This window comes from Labrus bergylta, chromosome 18 (assembly GCF_963930695.1).
Source record: "Labrus bergylta chromosome 18, fLabBer1.1, whole genome shotgun sequence".
Classification (NCBI taxonomy): Eukaryota; Metazoa; Chordata; class Actinopteri; order Labriformes; family Labridae; genus Labrus; species Labrus bergylta.
Genome location: NC_089212.1, coordinates 4,346,360 through 4,366,601, shown reverse-complemented (window position 1 = coordinate 4,366,601; position 20,242 = coordinate 4,346,360). Strand labels below are relative to the sequence as shown.

General features: G+C 38.8%; 2 protein-coding genes across 3 annotated transcripts in view; one reads left to right on the top strand and one right to left on the bottom strand.

Moving 5' to 3' along the window:
* babam2 (BRISC and BRCA1 A complex member 2) overlaps nucleotides 1-7,050 on the bottom strand; it is a 94,828-nt gene extending 87,778 nt beyond the window's left edge. The window contains exons 1-3 of the mRNA XM_020641587.3: nucleotides 6,917-7,050; nucleotides 5,294-5,449; nucleotides 4,438-4,514 (exon numbers count right to left, since the gene is read on the bottom strand). Of these exons, the coding sequence (XP_020497243.1) occupies nucleotides 4,438-4,514; nucleotides 5,294-5,430 (214 nt within the window). The 5' untranslated portion in view covers nucleotides 5,431-5,449; nucleotides 6,917-7,050. The remainder of the gene's footprint in view (nucleotides 1-4,437; nucleotides 4,515-5,293; nucleotides 5,450-6,916) is intronic.
* A 162-nt stretch (nucleotides 7,051-7,212) lies between these two features.
* rbks (ribokinase) overlaps nucleotides 7,213-20,242 on the top strand; it is a 39,761-nt gene continuing 26,731 nt past the window's right edge. The window contains exons 1-3 of one of the 2 annotated variants that reach the window (XM_029278832.2): nucleotides 7,213-7,288; nucleotides 9,556-9,617; nucleotides 19,333-19,465. In XM_029278832.2, the coding sequence (XP_029134665.1) occupies nucleotides 9,559-9,617; nucleotides 19,333-19,465 (192 nt within the window). In that variant the 5' untranslated portion in view covers nucleotides 7,213-7,288; nucleotides 9,556-9,558. The other variant, XM_020641589.3, reaches the window with a different exon arrangement.

Sequence of the window (20,242 nt, the reverse complement as noted above, 5' to 3'; positions counted from 1 at the left end):
GGTCTTTTAATTGAGTTTCCTACAGTGGTGAGCAAACTTGATCTTTACTACTGGACATACCAAACAGATCAGATGTGTGATTGCATCATTCATTTTTATGACAGAACACCCAGATCCATCACAAAGTACAATGTTCACTTTGTGTGTTTCAAGGAATGGAAAATAAAAGCACATGAGTGAAAAAGACCCTCGCTGAGGCAGGTAGCAGACCTCCTAACATGATCATATAACTCATTACCTGGGCTGGTTCACAATGTTCCTTCATTATGTTACACAATCCTATTTATGTAGGCAAAGATTGTTCTGTTCTGCTTTTTGTCGTTACAGCAACGGAAAGAAGGACGCACTTGTAGATAGGGAAGATTTTTTTTTTTCCAGTGGCGGAAGGTCAGGCTGTAAATATGTAATATAAGAGCCTGAATGAAAAATAGATTTTGGGGATTTTTAGGGTTTTGTAACAAATTAAAATGAAAAATTGTACAGATTACCAATGAAGTATAGTTGATAAAATGAGCTACAGTGCATCGTCTTCTACATGGATTGGACATTAGTTTTGCACATGTATGGTTATGCAAAGGTACCCAGGCCAGCTCTTACTCTCTCTCTCTCTCTCTGCATTAGTATACATTGCCAACCAATTTGAATGCACATCACTGTCTGCTCAGCTGCAACACCCTCCGATATGTGCTGCAGACGGTGCTGAGAGGGTTGTAATCTGTGAGTCTACTATAAACAGCACATACAAAATCATTTCTAAATGACCCAGGCATTGTTTCTGCCTAACAGGTTCTGTAAAAGGACTTTGCATATCGGCCAATATCAGAAAACAGAAGCAGATACCAATATACTTTGTGACAGACCCAGATCAACCAACAGATATATTGGTCAGGTTGTAGTCACAAACCACTGGGAATCTGTCAAGACGTAAAATGACATGGAGGTCTTAATGTTCAGCCTTTTATCAGTTCTGATAACTTGGACTTTTTATGTATATATTTATTAAACTCACTTTTCAGTCTAAGCAATGTATAAACTGTCTTCTCAAAGTCTAACTTCAACGTCAGCTGAGCATTAATAGATGTAATAAGGTTTTTTTACAGGTGCAACAACAAAGGCCCGAAATGTTTGTTGAGCAGCACCAACCTTTGTGGTTGAATAGAAGGAGCGGCAGGGTTTGCATTAATAGTGCTTAGCTCTGTGCAGAGTGTGCCATTCTTTTGCACGCTACCAGAAGTGTAGGCAGGTTCATAGGCTGGCAGAGACCCAACCTGCGGCCCTGCATCCTTGATTAAACAAACCTTCTTCCTCAGGCCAGAGCACAGGAAGGTGCATGTATGGTAGAGCAGCTGCAGAGATGTCGCGTGCCATGCCAGTGGTCTGTTTTTTGTTTGGGGGGAGGATTGCAGCTTTCATGTCTCAATGAATTAAATACTTTTTCCCAAACTATGGCAGTTATAACACACACACAGTCAACTGTATAGTACTTACTTTAGATTTACTAAAAGGACGGAAAAGTAAGACTTTGTGGATCTGTCACGATATGAAACCCTGAAACTCATAAGGCATAAGGAGTTCATACTATCTTACTTTAATCTACAATTGTTTGTTTCATTTTTTTCACATTGTAGCTATTGTCTATTTTTGTTCTTTACCTTCCATGCTGTTGGAATGAATACATTGAGTGTGAGTGCTTGAATGAAAGGTACTAAATATGTAAAGTTAAAGGTCACATATTATGCAAAATACACTTTACCATAGTTTTCAAACGCTAATAAGTGTCCCTGGCCTGTCTACAAACCCCCCCAATTATGCTCCACTTTTTAGAAAATGTGTGCTCAAACGGGCTGTTTGGAGATTTTCCCTTCATGACATCACAATGGGCGGTAACCTCTCCGCCCGGTGGGTGACACTCCCACAGCTAGGTGTTTGTTCTGCCCTCTGAGTCTGCCTTCTCACCTTAAATTACTGGGCATGGAGAGAGTAAGCCTGAGCCACCCTAGCCTTTCCAGAAAAGGGCGTGGTTAAACAAAGCACACCTGCATTTAAAGGTACAGACACAGAAACAGCCTGTTCTGATCAGGGCTGAAATAGAGGGGTTTATAGACATGATCAAATGCAGGATCAGAGTGGATTTAGAACAAGAAATTTCACAGACAGATTTTGGGGGGCTCTGAGACTTATTTAAACTTGTTGAAAAGGAGAATAATATGTGACCTTTAAGTTTAGTTTAGTTAATCTCAACATTTAAAAGAATAAAACTCAACATTTACATAATGCAAACTAAAGAAATACTCAGGTGCAGCTACAAAACTTTGAAGATGTATCTGGAATCTCTCAGACCGATTTTAATCACTTTTACATGTTGCCATGTAGCTCCACAGCTGTGTTGCATATTCTTAAACCCTAAATATTCCTCAAGTCTAGCAACAACATCCTGACATTGACCACAGCCATTTCTGCCTAAAAGGAATTTCATAAAATATTGCAAAATAAGCAAAACTAACTTCCCCTTTACTACACCCACTTTTGTTTTTTTCCAAGCAGGGCCACATTTGCAGCACACAGTGATAAAATAAATAGTCTCAATAAAAACAGCATGTCTAATGTTCCCAAACTGCAGGCTCAGACCTTATCATCTGTGGCTTAGAGACTATTCTCATTCAGATGTGTTATTTTCTAGTTTTATTTTGAAAAAAATGTAAAAAGAGGCAGAACCTTTTCTAAAATAACTTTCAGAAACTCCTGTTTCAACAAACTATGAAGGATAGATCTTGCCTCTGTCTGTATCTGATCTGTAACTTTGAAGTCGGTAAGAATATGAGTTGCAAACGTAGCCAGAAAACCTGCTAAATAAAACATGTGAAATAACTATTGGTGTAATTGTGCAGGTAGTTGTGCATTTTCACAAGCTTTGAAGGAAAACATCATATTTATTTATTTTGCTCATCTCCTGAACTTGATTTATTCATGATGCTTTAAGACTCAAGACGTTGCAGACAAATAGCAGATTTCTTATCTAGTGACAAATACACTTTCTTTGTAATGACCTTGTAACTGGATTTGTGAAGAGCAAAACTGCTCGTGTCAAATCAAGAGATGGTAACTGATGGTATCTTTTTCAGGATGTGTACGTAAACACATGCCTGATATGGGTGAGTCACCACAATTCCAGTAACACAGAGTAGAATTCATCCTAAACCAAGATTATTATCACATAACAACACCCTCAGCTCTTGGGGAGTCACGCTCAGAGGGGAGAGTGTCTGATGTGGGGACTTGATTCAGCAGAGAGAATCCTTTCCAGTAAGAGTTAAGTTGTACAAACTGCAACACTGATTAGGTATCACCGCAATAATACTCATCTTGTCTTTGTGCCTTAAGAAAAAGAAGAAAAGTTATTTTGACCACACTGCTTGCTTAGTAACTGCAATAACAAAATCTTGGTGTTCCAGTTTGGTTAATGATCTCAGTTGGCTGGAGCTCCTACTTCCAGTTTCCTCACTGAGCCTCTGCTCGCTGCATAGTTCACCTTACTTTTAGTTCGATGTAGAATCTGTACCAAGTCCAATATAGGTGTAATTTAAATATTGGATATTGGCAAAGTACAGGCTCATTGCTCCTTACGGTAAATCCATTAACCAGTTAACATTCAAATTAACGACTAACAAATTGCAAATGAAATGCAGTTTTTGTACTTACAGTTGAGTACAGAGAACAAAACAATGGATCAAAAGTGGACAAAACTGTGTGTCAATATGGCTTTAATTCTAACTTTCACTTGAAACATAAACCTTTATTTGCTGTGTAATAAAACCTGGGCCCTATTCTTGAATATTTGGGAAACTACATGTCGTATGTTGGTCGAAAGGTTTTTGAAATTCTCCGTTAGATTACTCCAGCAAGCAGCCAAGAGACAGGCAATGATAGCCTCATGGTAATCTTTCAGGACAAATGTGACTGATCACAGACATCCACTAAAAGTTGTAGTTTTTGCCACTGACAGGCTCAGATTCTTCTAAAATACAGTCGAACAAACATTAAGAGAAGGATCCTGCAGAGGAGGACATTTTTCTCTTACAGTTAGTTTCTTTTTTGTAACCTAAAACAGCAGTTAAACCGCTCTCTTCAAAGCCAACCAGACGCCATTGACAAAAACAGTAATTATGCAATTACAGTTACAGTCATTAAAACCCTTAAAAAATGTAGCCATAAAAATGGGCAATGGTTTCAAAATTCCCTTTTTAAACTGGGGAAAACTTCAGCTGAACAGTACTTCTTCATCTACCACAGCGGCCTGACTTCAAAATATATTATACTAACAGTTTCTCACCCAGGATTATTTTCTCAAAAGCCAAGAATAAATATTCACCAACCCAGAACAGCAGAGACTGAACTCATTTATTGAAATAAAAAGGGTGGGTAGACGTGTTTACTCACATTTCAGGGTTTCTCCAGCGTATGGGATGTGAAGTTTGAAGCGATCACAGGAGGGACCCGGGGTCAAAGTTGTGCATCTGAAAATGGAGGTAAATGAAACACCAAAAGAGATAAACTAATCGTCTGAGAACAATCTTACAGACATAAAAAAAGGATGTCATCTTACAGATCTACAATGCAATAAGTTCAACACACATGGAAGTGATGTATTTATCAATCAGTTATCTTTAATTATGGGACATGTCAGTAAAATATGTAATATGCATGTTTAAAAATCTGTAACAGAAAAGCAGTAGTGATCATTTAAAGGAAAGGTCACTCATATAGCAGATTCACATCTCGTTTCATTAGATGGACCAGTAATCTTTAAAAGGGGCACATCATCAGAAATGACATATTCTATATTTATACCATCAGGTGTCACTGAAGCAGAGCTTTTATATTTATTAGGTTTACTGACTAGATTTTAAAAGTGGAACACAAAACCTCTGAGTGAACAGTCAAAAGGTTTAATGGACGGCCACAAACTGCTGGTGGGAAAAAAACTGAACCTCAGACCTTTCTCATTATGTCATGAGCAACAGCAGTACAAGGGATTCATTGAAACAAAGCTGGAATTAAAACTATCTTCAGAAACTGCAAGCTATCATCTTGTATGACTGTGTTATGATTGAATTCTGACATGACTTGCCTGACTGGTAACAGTTTGATTATGAATCATTTCAAATGTGCATATCAACTTAATCTGGAAATAATTAAATATTTACGTTTGCTCCACCTGTCACCATCTTTCTCATGACATTTGAATGAACCCTATGTCATATCATCAATGTACAGCTTTAAAACATCTCCTCACCCAGTTTTGAGGTCGGTCACACGGAGACAGTTTGTGGAGTCGAGTCCAACCCGGCCGTTCCGCACAACGCTGCAGAGCAAGGGCCGCAACTCAGGTGAGATCCGGTGCAGAGCAACCTCAGGGGAAATGTTGTTCATTTTATCAACTCTGAGGAGTCTGTGAAAATACAGAAACACGTTAATGATAGATGATGATGTTGTTCTTACTCTCTGATGTACGTCGCTTTGGATAAAAGCGTCTGCTAAGTGAATTGTAGGATTGTAGAGTGTAATGAAACGCTTCAACGTGAATAATCAAACAGTAAACTATGCATAGATTTTTATGGAGGACTTGATAAACTATTTTGATGTAATTTCCTTGTAATGGTAAGAGGCTTTTATACCACATGTCACACCTACACATTCACACACTGATGGTAGAGGTTGCTATGCAGTGAGACCATCAGAAGTAACTGATCCCATTTATACACATTCATATGCCTCTGATGAAGCAACAGGAGCAATTTGGGTTAAGTGTCTTGTCCAAGGACAACATCGGACATGTTGCTGCAGGAGCTGGGGATCGAACCATCGACCATCCGGTTGAGAGACGACTGACTCTACCAACTGAGCCACAGCCGCTCATGGATGTTGTGCCATGAACATGTTGTACCTATGTCAGTCAGTTTCTCTTTATAATAAGACAGCTTTGAGCTGCATGTTAATATGATAAATACATCTGAACAAGAAGAATACACCATGTTAAACAGGATGTTCAGATATCGTGAGGTACAAATATGGAATTCCAAAAAAACACGTTAACGGCTCTTCGTCTCCAGAGATTTTTAAAAGGTAACTGTCTTCACATTTAATCCATGAGGTCAAATCTTTGCATATATAAAATATATTTCTTTTCTTTTCTTCTTTTTCCATCAACTCACTCATTTCACTTCATTTTGATTAGATGAATGTCTGTTTCATTTAGCTGATAGATGGTTAACACTCTCAGTCTTTCTATTGTATGTATGTGTCTAAGTGTGTGTGTGTGTGTGTGTGTGTGTATGAATACGTGTATAGGTTACTGTATATGTGTTTATATTTCATTTGAAATGGTGTAATTGGATTTGTTTAGTTGATTTATTTGTCTCTTAAGAGGTGAGGTCTCTTGTGTTGACCCCTCCTGACACACCTTTATGTTTGTGTTAATCCTACTGTGATGTATTCTTATATGTGTGCTAATAAATAAATAAAATAAATAAATAAATGTTAATCCATCTCTGAGTTACAGCATGAAGGTAAAACGATGTGAGCACAAAGAGAAGTCAGGAGGATTTACAGTCTACATGTTTGACTTCTGCTTTTCATTCCCGCTCCACTTTGAAACACAGACTGACACTTTGGATGTGAAGGACATCAATAATCTTGTGTTCTTCGTTAACTTTAACATTCATTTGTTCGGGTGACATGAGTAATTAACACCACAGAAAGTTGTCAGGATGTAAACAGCGTCATTCAGAAACTTGGCTTCGTTAGCTTAGCCCGATATGAAGCTTTAAACTGGCAAAATGTGAACAATATTGTGCTGTGAAAAAACACCTGTCATAATTGTCTGTATGAATACAACGTGCGAAATGAGTGTAGGTACCTGTAAGAGACTGAAAACAGAAATTATAAGCGTTTACTCCAATGTTTACTTCATGCTCTCAGAATATCCGGTACATATTGTTTGGGTCCTTTCAAAGCCCCGCTTTTAGTCGTCTCTAATAATGCCTGCTTAAAATAATCAGCGTTTTTATTCCGAGAGCTAACATTTTCAGTGATTTATTGCTTTAAAAGTATGTTTTGTGTCATATTATTGTCCCCTAACAACCTAAAGCTACCCAACATTTATAAACCCACAGATTCAATGGCGTATTAATATCTGGCATTAGCTTTAAGGTACGCAGCTGTCACTGTGCACTTTGGCCGTCACTTGCCTGTAGCTGTCCACATTGCAAAAACACATTTGAATAGTAAGGTCAGTATTGTGTCACATTTTCTCAACAAAGGTAAATCTTATTGTATTCTACATGACGTCAGAGGTCGTCTAATTAAACTGTTACGTTTTGTATTACAGTTTTTGACGGGTTTTTTTCACAAGGCTCCTACATTTCCAGAGTTGCAAAATGTTTGACAGAATACGAAGCTTTTTTAAAGTTATCTTAATATTATCATTTTATAAGATTATACGGTTTATATTACAGCTAAAGATACTTTACATCTGCACAATTTAGAGGTACATGCATATAATACTGTTCAGTAAGCCACTATAACATGTCAACATGTTTTATTTCTTATATATTTCTTATTTCATTATTTAATGTAGTTGTTAGATTAGTGTCATACTGGAGCCCGTCCTACAACCATTCAGCAGTCAGCATTATTTAGAGCCTACCTCTCTGTTCATTATTATTCAGGGATTATTTCAGAGCTAAAGTAAGGATCTTCTAGCTCAAGTGTTTTTTTTTTTTACTTGAGTAATTATATATAATAAAGGCTTTTTTCCTTATTTATATGCTCATCATACATCGTCCTCAAATTATGCTAATGGATACCTAAATTAAACCTTATTGTACCCTGATCAAATTGAATTTTAAATATATGCCTACATGCATTTTTCCTACTAACATAATGGTAAACCAAATTTCAGAGTTGATTCAAGTTTCCTTTATCTATGATCAAATTGAAAGAAAAAAAACCCATCTCCACCAAACACCCACATGCTTGTATGTTTTGTAAAAATAAAACAGAAAGGTGACACAGAGGGACAGAAATTGTGAAAATGAAAGTATGTGCACCAAGACTAATGTTGTATCTGACTGATTAACAACCGGGAAATTCCACTTTCATACCAGAATGATTTAGTATCCACTAGAATATCAACAATAAGATGTGTCTATTTTGTTGTCCTCCAACCTTGACTTGTGTTTTTTATGTAATTACATGAAGGGTCCACTTCAACAAACATCTAAAGTTGTCTTTTTAGTGTTCTTGTGTAACTAGAAATATGAAACTGTAGATAAAAAAATAGCTTTTAGCAGAAATCGTTTGTCTGAGGTTGAGGTAATGGGTTTAGTATAAGTGTTTTGCTGATTACAGTCATTATCTGAACTACTGAAATGGTCATATTATTGTAATACCAATCATTATGGAGCAAAATTCTGGACTACCCAACCAGACTTGCATGAGCAGAAATCTTGAAAGGTTTTAAAAGGGGGTCCAACAGCCCCATTCTCTTTTGGATTTTGCTTATGGCTCTGTTTAAATTGTTGAACCCACTCTTTGCGGTTTTGATTTGCATTTAGACTAAATCGTTTCAATGTAGTCTTTTGAGTGCATGCTTTGTTCTAGTCCTAAAGATGTGTGAGTCAATTCTTAAATCATCTTTAATTCATTCATTATGCAAATGTGCTGTTTCCCTGTGGGCTGAGGTGAACCTCTGGTAAAGTTATAGTTGATGAGAAATGATCAAACACGTTTTAAAGTCTACAAACTCTCGTGCAGGACGGTCAGCTACTTTGTGTGAATTCAGTGTCACTTTAACATGAGAGGAGAGCACTAAGAGGTTTCCTTGATGCTTCAAGTGCTCCAACAATGCAGATCTCATACAATTCTCCTGCAGCAGAGACGTTAAGAGTTCTAGGTTAGCTTTGCATGCCTGCCGAGAGGAGACAATATACTGCAAGATGTGGGAGAGAGAATTGAGCCATCCTGCAGCCAGCGGCCAGGCTTTCAAAATCTTCTGCTGCCTAGGCAGAGATTTGAGGAGATTAACACACTAGCATTAGCTCTGATACAAGCAGAGGATTGCATTAATTATAGACTTTGCTGGGCTGAGGTACATTCACGTCGTGTTGCATTGATATACCCCAACACCCCCCCCCCCCCTTCCACCCCCAATAAGACTGGAACCTGTCCAACTCAGCCAGCAATGAATGCTCTATTTTTACCTTCGTCCTTGTTTCAGTCATGCTCATGCTAATGTGGCAGATAAATAATATCAAATGGTTGTTTTGTTTGGATGGGCTTGGGGAAACTATTTTACATATTTTGCCTGATGTGCCCTGAAGGAGTCCACTATGATTAGATTGAGTCCTTGTTAAGGAATAGGCTTTACTCTTAAAGCTGGTCAAATGTTGAACATTTTCATTTCAAAATCATCCAAAACATGTTCCAATGAAGAATTGGATTAAGCTTGTTGTTACTACTGAAATGTTGAAATATTGAAACGTGTGTATTCATCAGATAATGACTGAAGAGGCGTTGGACGTGATGGTGGTGGGTTCCTGTATGACTGATTTAGTGAGGTGAGTAAACAAGACCTTCACTTCACCTTTACTTACAAGTGAATCTAATCATTTTAATACTTTTTGTTCTTTCCCTGACATGAAATGAAATGAATCTTTAATTTGATGCAAAGGCTCTGTCCATAGCTGATTCTGGGCACAGGAAACACCTGTGCTTCATTTATTTGTGCTCAATGGGAAGCAGCTTATTAAAAAACGTTTTAGGACCATATTTAGAAGCATATTCATCAAGTAAAACAGAGCTTTATGTTTTTTTGACCTATAGGTCTGGACATATGTGGCTTTGCTTAATACACATGTTTGGTTTCTAAGACAGATACAAAACACTTATGTTCACCTTGGTCTTAAAAGAAGAGCATATTGTTTACATACTGAAGGTCAGAAGTCTTAGTGGTAAGTCTGTCTCTGGTATCTTTGTAAACTTCATTGTGTGCGGCACATGAAGGAAACGGTTAATTTCCTTTGCTTAAAACCCAATTCCCATTCTTATTATTAACCACCACAACCCCCATTTTCCTTCAGGGATTTTATTATGACATGCAAGCTTGTGGAAAATATGGCATAAGGGCTGATGGGTGTTTTCCATCATGGCTTGAAATGGACTGCAGAGGCCTGTGTCTACACAAGAATAGAGGAAGTGCTCTAAACTTAGATAATGTCACCGCCTTGCACTTCTGGTCCTGAAAGGCCAAAATGTAGAGGGAAGGAACATCCAGTCTCAGCGATAGTTTGGTTCTACAGCTTTTAGGTCATGAGGGAATTGTATTTATTAGATGCAAAGTCGATTATTTAGATGATTTGCTGTTAGGAACAGGGTTTCTTGTTAAATGGTAATGTTTGGAATTGTATTTATTATTTCCTGGGCTGCAGAAGAATGGGTAAAAAACTAAGTATTGAAGACAGTTATGTTTCTGGAGTACTGACCCTCTAATTCTAGTAACTGCACATACAAAGCATGTCAAATGAAATGAACATTCAGGAGGTATTGATGAATAAAAGCAAACCCATTCATCATCGTCTTCATATCCTCTCATCCAGTGGAGGAAGAAAGCGGCTTTGATGCAATAAACATTGAATAATTAAAATATTTTGTAACTTTTTGTTAAGACGTTTTAAAGGGAGTTAAAGGTCATTGATTCAAATGATAAGGAGGAGTGCAGTTGTAATGACTAACAGCACTGCTGTCATTGACTTATAGGCATGAGGTCGCAGGCTTAGGGGAGATTATCACACCTGTTATGATATTTTTTTAAACTTCTTGATTTCAATTCTGATATTTTTTGTGCAACATTTTTTTTAAAAGTGAACAGTGCATGAAAGGTTATTATTTTTTATCAATTTACCGGTAATACTTAATTTGTCTCCTCGAACACAATGACGTCTGCAAGTCGACTTGACTTTTGCCAAGCAACACATTAATATATCCTTCAAACTTTTTACCATCTTTATGTCATCTCAATACGAGCATTCACAATAAACACACATTGGGAGAGTCTGAAACCTACAGAGACCCTGAAGTCCTGAAAAGTAAATAAAAAAAAAATATTGTATCTTGTGCGCAAAAAATATTTCCTTTTTGTGCATGAGATAATTGTGTTGTGACAAGTTTATCTAATTTGCGCACAATAGTTTTGTGTATGTCTTTTTTTTTTTACTTTTGGGGACTCCAGGGGCTCAGTAGAAACCACAGCACTAAAAAAAGTTATTTTTATGTAAACAAGCAACGCCTTCTCACTCAGCATGTGCACAATGTCACTATTAGATGGTAGCCGGGGGATGATGACCATGGTTTCACGCCATATTGATGTAGTCAGATAAAGATAAAACTAGCTTAGAGTAACTGTTGCCAATTTAGTGCTGATTAAACACTTTTATTTGTTTGTAAGGATTCAGTAGAAACATGTTGTAAATACATGAAGAAGCAGGTAGATGTAAAAACACAGAGTTAGATCTAATCTGCACTCTGTAATATTTGTCTATTTATTGAACTTAATGTCATTATCCCAGCGTTGAACAATGTTATCACACATTGCATAATCGTGTCTTTTACCAAGCAGGTCCACTGTCTACATGTATGTCTTCATGTTGCATTCAACTGTTGATTTAACAAGAAAAGAACAACCCTGCATCACTATGATGTAAATTATGTCAACGGTAAAAGGAGGATATATCCAGCCTGAAGTCGTAGAACTGTTGTACTCAATATACCAGCACTACTGGAGTCCCTATCGTCCAATCATATAACTTGGTAAAAACACTAGCCTGTGTAAGGGGAAACAATATGAGTAGGGGTATAATGAATGAGTTTACTTCCTCTTTTTGGCAGACATTTTTTCTGAGGAATTCTGAGTCAACAGTGAATGCAAGTTGTTTGCACGTCTACAAATAAGAAGCAACGTAACAACATGCGTCAGATATAAGACATGTTCTAAGAGTTATATCTATCTAGTTATTGCATCTTCATATCAAATATGGTTTGTACAATCTGCAGATGTATCTTGAAATTCGACTCTAGCAAAGAATGAGAATTTAAAATGTAAAGTGCTTGACCTTGTAAGATATTAAGACTCATCAGTTACTCAGGGTTGACATTGTCTGGACACTAAATCATTGATGTAAGTCGTTGACAGTTGATGCAGGTGTGACTGTGGCATGGTGGAGCAGACTCAGGGTTTCAAACACTCAGAGTGTGCAGATGATCTGTTCTAATTGCTGCTTACTGAAATGTCAGAGTTGCATCATCATCATCATCGTCGTCGTACGTGGTGAGATCTGTTGAGCCGAGTAGGATCCATTCCCACTAATCGTTAGTCATCAACTCACGCACAATGGGCCGGTTGAAAACAATTTGTCACCCTCATTTACCAAAAACCTTTTGTGAGGGATGACACAATCTGAAAAGACACATGAAGCGTAATACAGTGTAATGTCAAGTCTTCATGGGCTCCATGCCAAGTTAATGTCTTTTCTGCCAGCGTGAAGAAGAGTGTTTGTGTGAGAACAGTGAAACAGCTTTCTCCTGCTGCTTTGGTTATATTTCTATAAAAGATGAAATGTCACCTGGCTGCCAGCGAATGGAGATCTCAATAAACAACCACAATCTGTTCCAGTGGGAGAGAAGTTTCATGGTATTCTGGCAAGTGCACACTCCAATACAAGTTGTCACATTGTCACTCCCAAGTCCCCCCCCCCCACACTTATCCAAAACATATGCTGGGTATTCATGTTGTTGCTCATTAGCAATTCAACCAGTGACTGTGTGCTTTGAAGGGCAGGAGTTGTCAATTAAGACTCTAATAAGCTAACGGGAAATGGCCTGTTTTTTGGAAAGAGTTTGTGTGGGTGTGTGTGTGTGTGTGTGTGTGTGTGTGTGTGTGTGTGTGTGTGTGTGTGTGTGTGTGTGTGTGTGTGTTTGTGGGGTTGGGGCTTTTTGGATAGAGGTCAGAACGCAGGAGGGGAGGGTGGTTGGAATACACTCACAGCCCTTCAAAGTGATATGCTTGGCTTTGAAGTTAGAAATCCAGTTGTCTTGAACAGCCAGTGTTTGGGTGGAAGTACAATTAACTGTCAGACAGCAGCAGCACACACACACACACACACACGCACACACACACACACGCACACACACACACTCACACTCACACTCACTCTCACACTCTCTGTGTTTCCCCCTCTTCTTCTTCATGCATGTGTATCACAGATCTTTGTGATGTTACGTTCAACATCTATCAGTCAGGCTGTCGAGAAAACTATGTAACTTTTTGTTTTTTTTAAAGGTTTGTTTTTTATTGTGTGTTCTGTGTGCGCTGCATGGAGGAGGAGGAGAAGGAGGAGAGAATCTCAGAATTTTTAACCCATTGTCAAAGCCATACAGTGCCCCCTACTGCCACAGCTCTCTGCTTTTTTTAAAGTGCTACTGTATGTTTTTACTTTAGGGAATGACTTTTTGTTGCTTTACTTGAAGGAGAAAGAGACTGAGTGTCTCGATGACATAAATAAATAAAGGTTTGATTACAAAACAGAAACAAGCGCAGTAAACACACGTCTTTCTAGTCTTTTTATGATGGTGATCTTCCACTCAGACTCGCACAATTTGCTCCCTTCTATATGTGCCAGAATCAATGATATAAAAATAAATCCATTAATTAATAAACACAAAATCCACCTTCACCATATTTTAACAAGAAAATGTAAAAATCTAACGTCTGTACTTAGATCTATTTGTGAATATTGGAGCAAAGGCAATGGATTTTTTAACTAAAGTAGTTTTCATGGTACACATGTCAACACATGAGCATAAAAGATGAAAATCAACACTTTAACTAATTTCCTCGATCTTCTGTAGTGGACTCAACAGCTTGGTGTCTGACTGCTGTGGTAACATGGAGAAATCAAAACACGTCACTGTAGTTTTTTCAGCATTATTTCACAACTTCCTGTTAACTTACACACTCAATTAGTTCTCTTGTTTTTAATTTATAGGTCACAACTGGAGATACGATCATAAAAGTACTTTGAGTGTATTGTTTGTAATGATTTTCTTAATGTAATGAGTCTACAGGTTGGATCAAAGTGTTGCCCTGTCATCTTTGATAAAGCTCTCTAACCTCATGTTTATGCTGTTTGCTCCAACCTGTCCGTCCTTTGACCCCTTTGAATGAACTTGGAGTCATTCATCACATGTCACTCTGTGTATTTCAATCATCTTTTTATTTTATGTTTCCATCCTCAAACTGTTTAATCCTTATGGCTTCATAGAGGCCCAATAAGGTTGAACTGTATTTACAGATAAAACAAAAAAAAGCATGTCTTGGGCATTTTTCAAACCCGGTGCAGTTTCAGCAGATGTCTGTTCATCATGAGTCTGGTTCTGCTCGAGGTTTCTACCTCTTAAAAGAAAGTATTTTGTTCCACTGTAACTTTGCTAAATGTAGCTGTAGTGCTCATGATGGATTAACGTTGAGTCTTTGTAATATAACAAAGAGTAAGGACTCTTACCTGGGTTTCGTAAAGTGTCTCGAGATAACACTTGTTATGAATTGGCGCTATACAAATCAAGATTTTTTGATTGATTGATAATGCCACCACACTGTTTTCACAACCCCTCCCACAATGTTAGTTTTTAAGAGAAATGCCGCTGTTTTGTTTTTTGCTTTTAAAAAAAAGCTACTCATCTCACATAGTATTAAATAACACATCCATTGCTTTATTCTGCAGTACACGATGTCCAAAGCCAGAAGATGTGGCTGAGATCAGCCCAGCTTCCCTCTATGTAAATGTACAAAAAACATGAAACAAAGCTGCGATGTTTCATAAGCACCAACCAATTCAAACACTGAATAAGTTGATAAGTGGCTCATTATATCTGCTGCTATAGGCCATTTTTGTGACCATCGAGGGAATAATAGCAACATGCGCGAGTATCCCACAAATGGTCTGACCACACACAAATCAACGCCCACGTCCTCCTCTGACACTGAACCTCTTGTTGGCAAAGTGGCTCAACGTGTCCATGCTAGGTATGCTGTCTCTGTACAACCTGTTCTTTAAGTCCTGTCCATGTCCTGATTTAGTTAGAGCTTCAGGTAAAGGGACCTTTGTGAACAAGGAAAATTATATAAAATGAGAACAAAGGCTTGAAAAGCTTCTGTGCTGAAGGTCTTCACATTGAATGCTGTGTTTACTGAATGTGTAGTATCTATACTAATCTGTTATAACTTCATATATTTTAGATTTAGAAAAGCAACAATCTTGAGCTCATCCTTTTTTCTTTTTATAAGTAATTAGTTATCTTTGTATCTGGCAAGACGCGCTCAGTTCCAACTTCAGAAAACAGCCTTTTTGAATTTGTTTTTTCCCAACTTTACTTCCCCCCCGTTTCTCACCAACAGCTGAGGAATGACTTTAATAGAAATGCAGGAGAGGGAAATGAGAGGCAGCCTCAAAGCAAACACTTCACGTCACTGAACACCTGCTTTGGCCTTTGGGTTCCATGGGAGAAAACGCACCGAGGTTGCACTTTAGCACATAAGTGCCCTGTTTGTTTGGTGCACTCACCACAGACAACAATAGCCAAGTGTCTCAGTGGATATGAGTCGGCGTGGGTGGGTTTATTTAAGAATTTGGAAATCTGTTTATCTTACCTGTTAGTTATCTACCTCAGGTGGCTATCGGCCAGATGTTAGCTTTAATATGTTATCTAATAATCTGGACTTCATGCTTGTTATACATTTCAATTTGACCTAATACATTTAAATGAGCACCTGAATGATATAATCAAATATGTTAAACAACAAGCCAGTTTCTTTTGATTGTTGTATAAAACATTAAGTCAGAACATATGTAAGTGACCTGCGTATGGAGAATACAGATAGATACCACTTTTTACATGATAGTCCTTAGCCTGAACACCTTACAACATAACCTCTTTTAACACAACATAATAGCATCATGCCCTACGGTTTTAAAGGTAGACCCAAGACAAAATGGAAGTGCAATAAACGAGATAAGGCAGAAGTGGATTCAGAGAAAGGCTTAAAGGGGATAAGTGCCACAAGATATTCAGACCGATTTTTTTGGCCCGATTCCCGCCTTCTGAAAAAATAATGCAAAGTCCAGATATTTAATATTGTCTTGCCTGATTTTTTTGTGTTGTGTGGTGTGTTATAAGTGATCTGGTCTGGAAGGGGCTACATCATTTTCAAATCGATTTGAAACTCTGAAGACAGCCGGGCAACCACTCTGTGGACTGTCATGTAGCACAAAACGACAGCCAACATGGGAAGCAAGCTGACTGAAGAAGGAAGCATAACAATCACAGCAAATTCATTTTCACTCATCTTCAGCTCTTTTAGAAACACGCTCATGCTCATGTTAACATTAAGCATAACTTCCTCCATAACTTCATCCATATTTTCTCTTTTTGTCAATTCTCAGTTAAAATTGGTCGAAATACTATCTTTGACAATTCTTCCTTCCCATTGTCCGCCATGTTGGTTAACTCTAAAGTTGTGTTTAACTGTGTCAGGACTCTGGTTGTTCCTGATTGAAATCTGTTAGTTTGCTAAGTGAATTTTAGTGTGTTGTGCACTGTTTTGGTCATATTGTTTCTCTCCACACACCCGGTACAACACAGTTAAATCTATTCTTATCTGTCTTCATGTTTGATGAAACATAGTATCTATTTGATGTAGTATCAGTATCACATAAAAAGTCATATTAAGAGAACTTAAGCGGCGACATATTTAGTTAATGTCCTACTCAAGTACCAATCCGTCCACTGAGACAGATCTAAGATTAGCTTTGCACAATTTAGCATTGCACATTGTGCTAGCATCAAACAGAGATGCACTTTTGTCATTAATATTCTTAGGAAGTGTTGGTTTGTATTTTTTTGGGATATGAGAGTACCTGGCTAGCTAATTCTAGTCTCTTATTTAAGCTTAGCTAAACAGCTAACTGTCTCCTGGCTCTAGCTTCAAACGTAGAAGTCCTGAAAGCGGTTAACATATTCTGGCATTAAAAAAGCATGTGTCCCAAAGTGTACTATCTATTCCCCAGAAAAACCTGAATATTATAATGTATAAAATGCTCTTAACCCTGTAACCCTGTATGAGTTTAAAGATCAGCCAAACGCTTGAGGTTCCCACAAATGAAAGACTGAAGACTCTGACGGCTTATGTATTTATGTCCAAATGGTAATAGCATAGCGATAATGCAGAGTTGCTGAAAACCAAATAAGCAAATGAGTCAGAGGATAAATGGGGGACATAGATTGTTTGATATATATACAAGGAAATTGGCTTGAAGCATCTGAAACCCCCACAAACAGCTGATGAGCTTAGCTTTGTTTAGCACAAAGACTTTGGCAAGTACCTCAGAATCTGTCCATCAGCACCTCTCACACCCATAAGCTTGCTTTATCTTTGTTTATTTTGTGCCGCAACCCAGGTGTGCTTGAATAAAATGCATTGCTTATGTGTTTAACTGGCCTTCTTGAAGTTTTGCTGTAAACTGTGAACATGACAACTCAACAGTGACTGATTAAACAAACCAGATATGAGGTGTAGCTCATTGAGCTTAAAAGGGGCTGCCAGATCGTTTCATCGTGGTTCCAGTCTGTGTGCTAAGCTAAGCTAACCAGCTATTGAGAGTCTATTATTTTTTGTCCATGGGGTGTTTTTTCTACCCAGTGCAAGAAAACTATTTTTAACTCTGTTTTTCATTAATAAAAATGTTGTTTTATGAGTGTGGTGAAAAAAAGGATCCCACAACAACACAAAGCTTCCTGCTATCTTAGTGAGTGTGCACAGAGTCCTTTTTTTCACAGAGTCACACAGTAGTGACACAGTTGGGAAAAAATGACTTGGACAGCTGCACCAACTAGAATAGGTAACTTGTGTGTGTGTGTGTGTGTGTGTGTGTGTGTGTGTGTGTGTGTGTGTGTGTAGGAGGTGTGTGTGTGTGTGTGTGTGTGTGTGTGTGTGTGTGTGTGTGTGTGTGTGTGTGCGTGCGTGTGTATTAACATGTGCTCGTCCTTTGTCCTATTTGCTTCTCACCACATTTTAGCCTCACTGACCCTGCATCCTGTTATAGCTTTGGGCAATTTAGTGTTTTCACATGCCAGTGCGAAAACAGCAACATTTATAACAACCTCCAGTGTTTGCCACCAGCGTCTCACTTACTGGAAATCCTGGGATTGAGTAAACTTACAGTAATAGCACACCTGCCACAAACAAACTCTCTCTCACACACATACACACACACATACACACACAAGTTTAAAAAAGAGCAACAACAGGGTGAAAAACAAGTTTATGACAACATTTTGCCGTCCGCAAACCCTCTCGCCCCGGGCAGAGCTGGCCCGGGGCCAGACCACAGCGCTCTGACGTACAGTATGAAGCTGTCTGTTGTCTATCCTCCAAGTTACTCAGTTACTCACCACCCACTCTGATTCTGTGATTGGAAGAATCAGGGAACAGACAATCTCCTCTTGGGGGCACCCACCTGTGGCAAATCAACCCTGAGGGGAGAGGCGGGGCTTTACCCAGCCCTGATGAGTCAGGCATTACTTGGAGCAGCCAGTCACAAGTTGAGACATCTATGGGTTTTGCTGGTTGCATCATTTGCAAAATTTGGAGCAACTTGCATGGGCATAGCTTACTGAATGTCTAGGTAAAATATCTAGAGCTTCTAAGAGTGATGAAGCAATCGTTAGCTCTGTGTTCTGACAGGGATTCTAAATTCTGCCGTCGTGTTGGGAAACATTCATATAATCAATTCTTTCCAGCAGTGTTTCCATTTTTTTGACCTTTCAGAGAAATACCTCCACAAGACCAAAAGATAAAATCCTCAGCAGACTCCACAGAAACCTCCTGTTTGTGTTTTTTTGCACATTTTCCAGTGATAAATAAAGCTTAACCACAGAAAGATCTGGCCCTGAAGGGTTATTTTCACATTTTGACATCTCCCATCCCTCCTTGGTTTCTCTGTAGAACACTCACAAAGCCAAATAAAACAGTTTTTAAAGTTTGATGCCACATTTCTAAACTTGTATCTGTTTGAGTGTTGGAATGACAAAAATGAACCAGTGTAAAATCCAAGCATGACTTTTAAGGAAAGGTATTGTAATTATGTATCACCTGGTTACCAATATGGTCATTTGAAAGTGAAGATATTTTCATGTGCTCATTGCCTGTTTTTTTACCCTCAGCCAGGCGCCAAGGCTACCCAAAGCTGGAGAAACCATCCATGGTCACAAGTTCTTCATTGGGTTCGGAGGGAAAGGGGCCAACCAATGCATACAGGCTGCAAGACTGGGGGCCAAAACCGCTATGGTCTGCAAGGTAGGACAATGCAGTCAAGTGTACAGCCATACACAGCTTCTTTTGTTTGTTTGTGTTTGTTTGCCTGAAAGTGTGCGTGTCAGAAAAAAAAGTTCTGTTGCTTTTCCAACCTCTGGCTCAGCCGCGTCTTACCCAGCGCGAATAATCAGCAATCATCGACCAAACCAACTAGTTAACAACTCACAAAAACCTTATGGCATCGTTCACACTTCAGTCATTTCACAACATCAACTCTCTGTGCCTCATTTTCTCTTGATCAATACCATACAACATGCATACGCCCACCCACGCTTGTGCACCTTCAAAAAAGCCTATTCCCATACCGTGCAACCCCGAGTCTCCAATCAGTAAGCTCAGTGTGGCCTTTCAACCTGAGCACAAAAGCAGCGAAGCCCCACCTCTTTCAGAACAAAGAGGCCCGATCGATAACAACCCAGTGCGGGAGGAGCTCTGCGGGCATGGGGAGAACCCAAAAATAGAAATCCGGGCTTGTCAAAAACATCCAAGACGGAAGGCCGCTCTTCAAAGAGATTGGGGCCAAGCAGCCAATACCAGACCAAACCATTATCACAGGCAGCTTGAAGTGCCCGCGATTTGGCACGTTTTTTGGAAAGCGTGGGTTCGAAGTAGGCGCCTCAGGGCAAGGTGGGGACCCCATCCGCAACCCAAAGTAGCTACAGATGTGGACATCCCTGTGCGGATCAGGGGAAGAGGGGAAGGAGGGAAGGAAAACGAAAGCGAGGTGGGCCTGAAGAGGCGGGAAGGCGGGGTTATCGT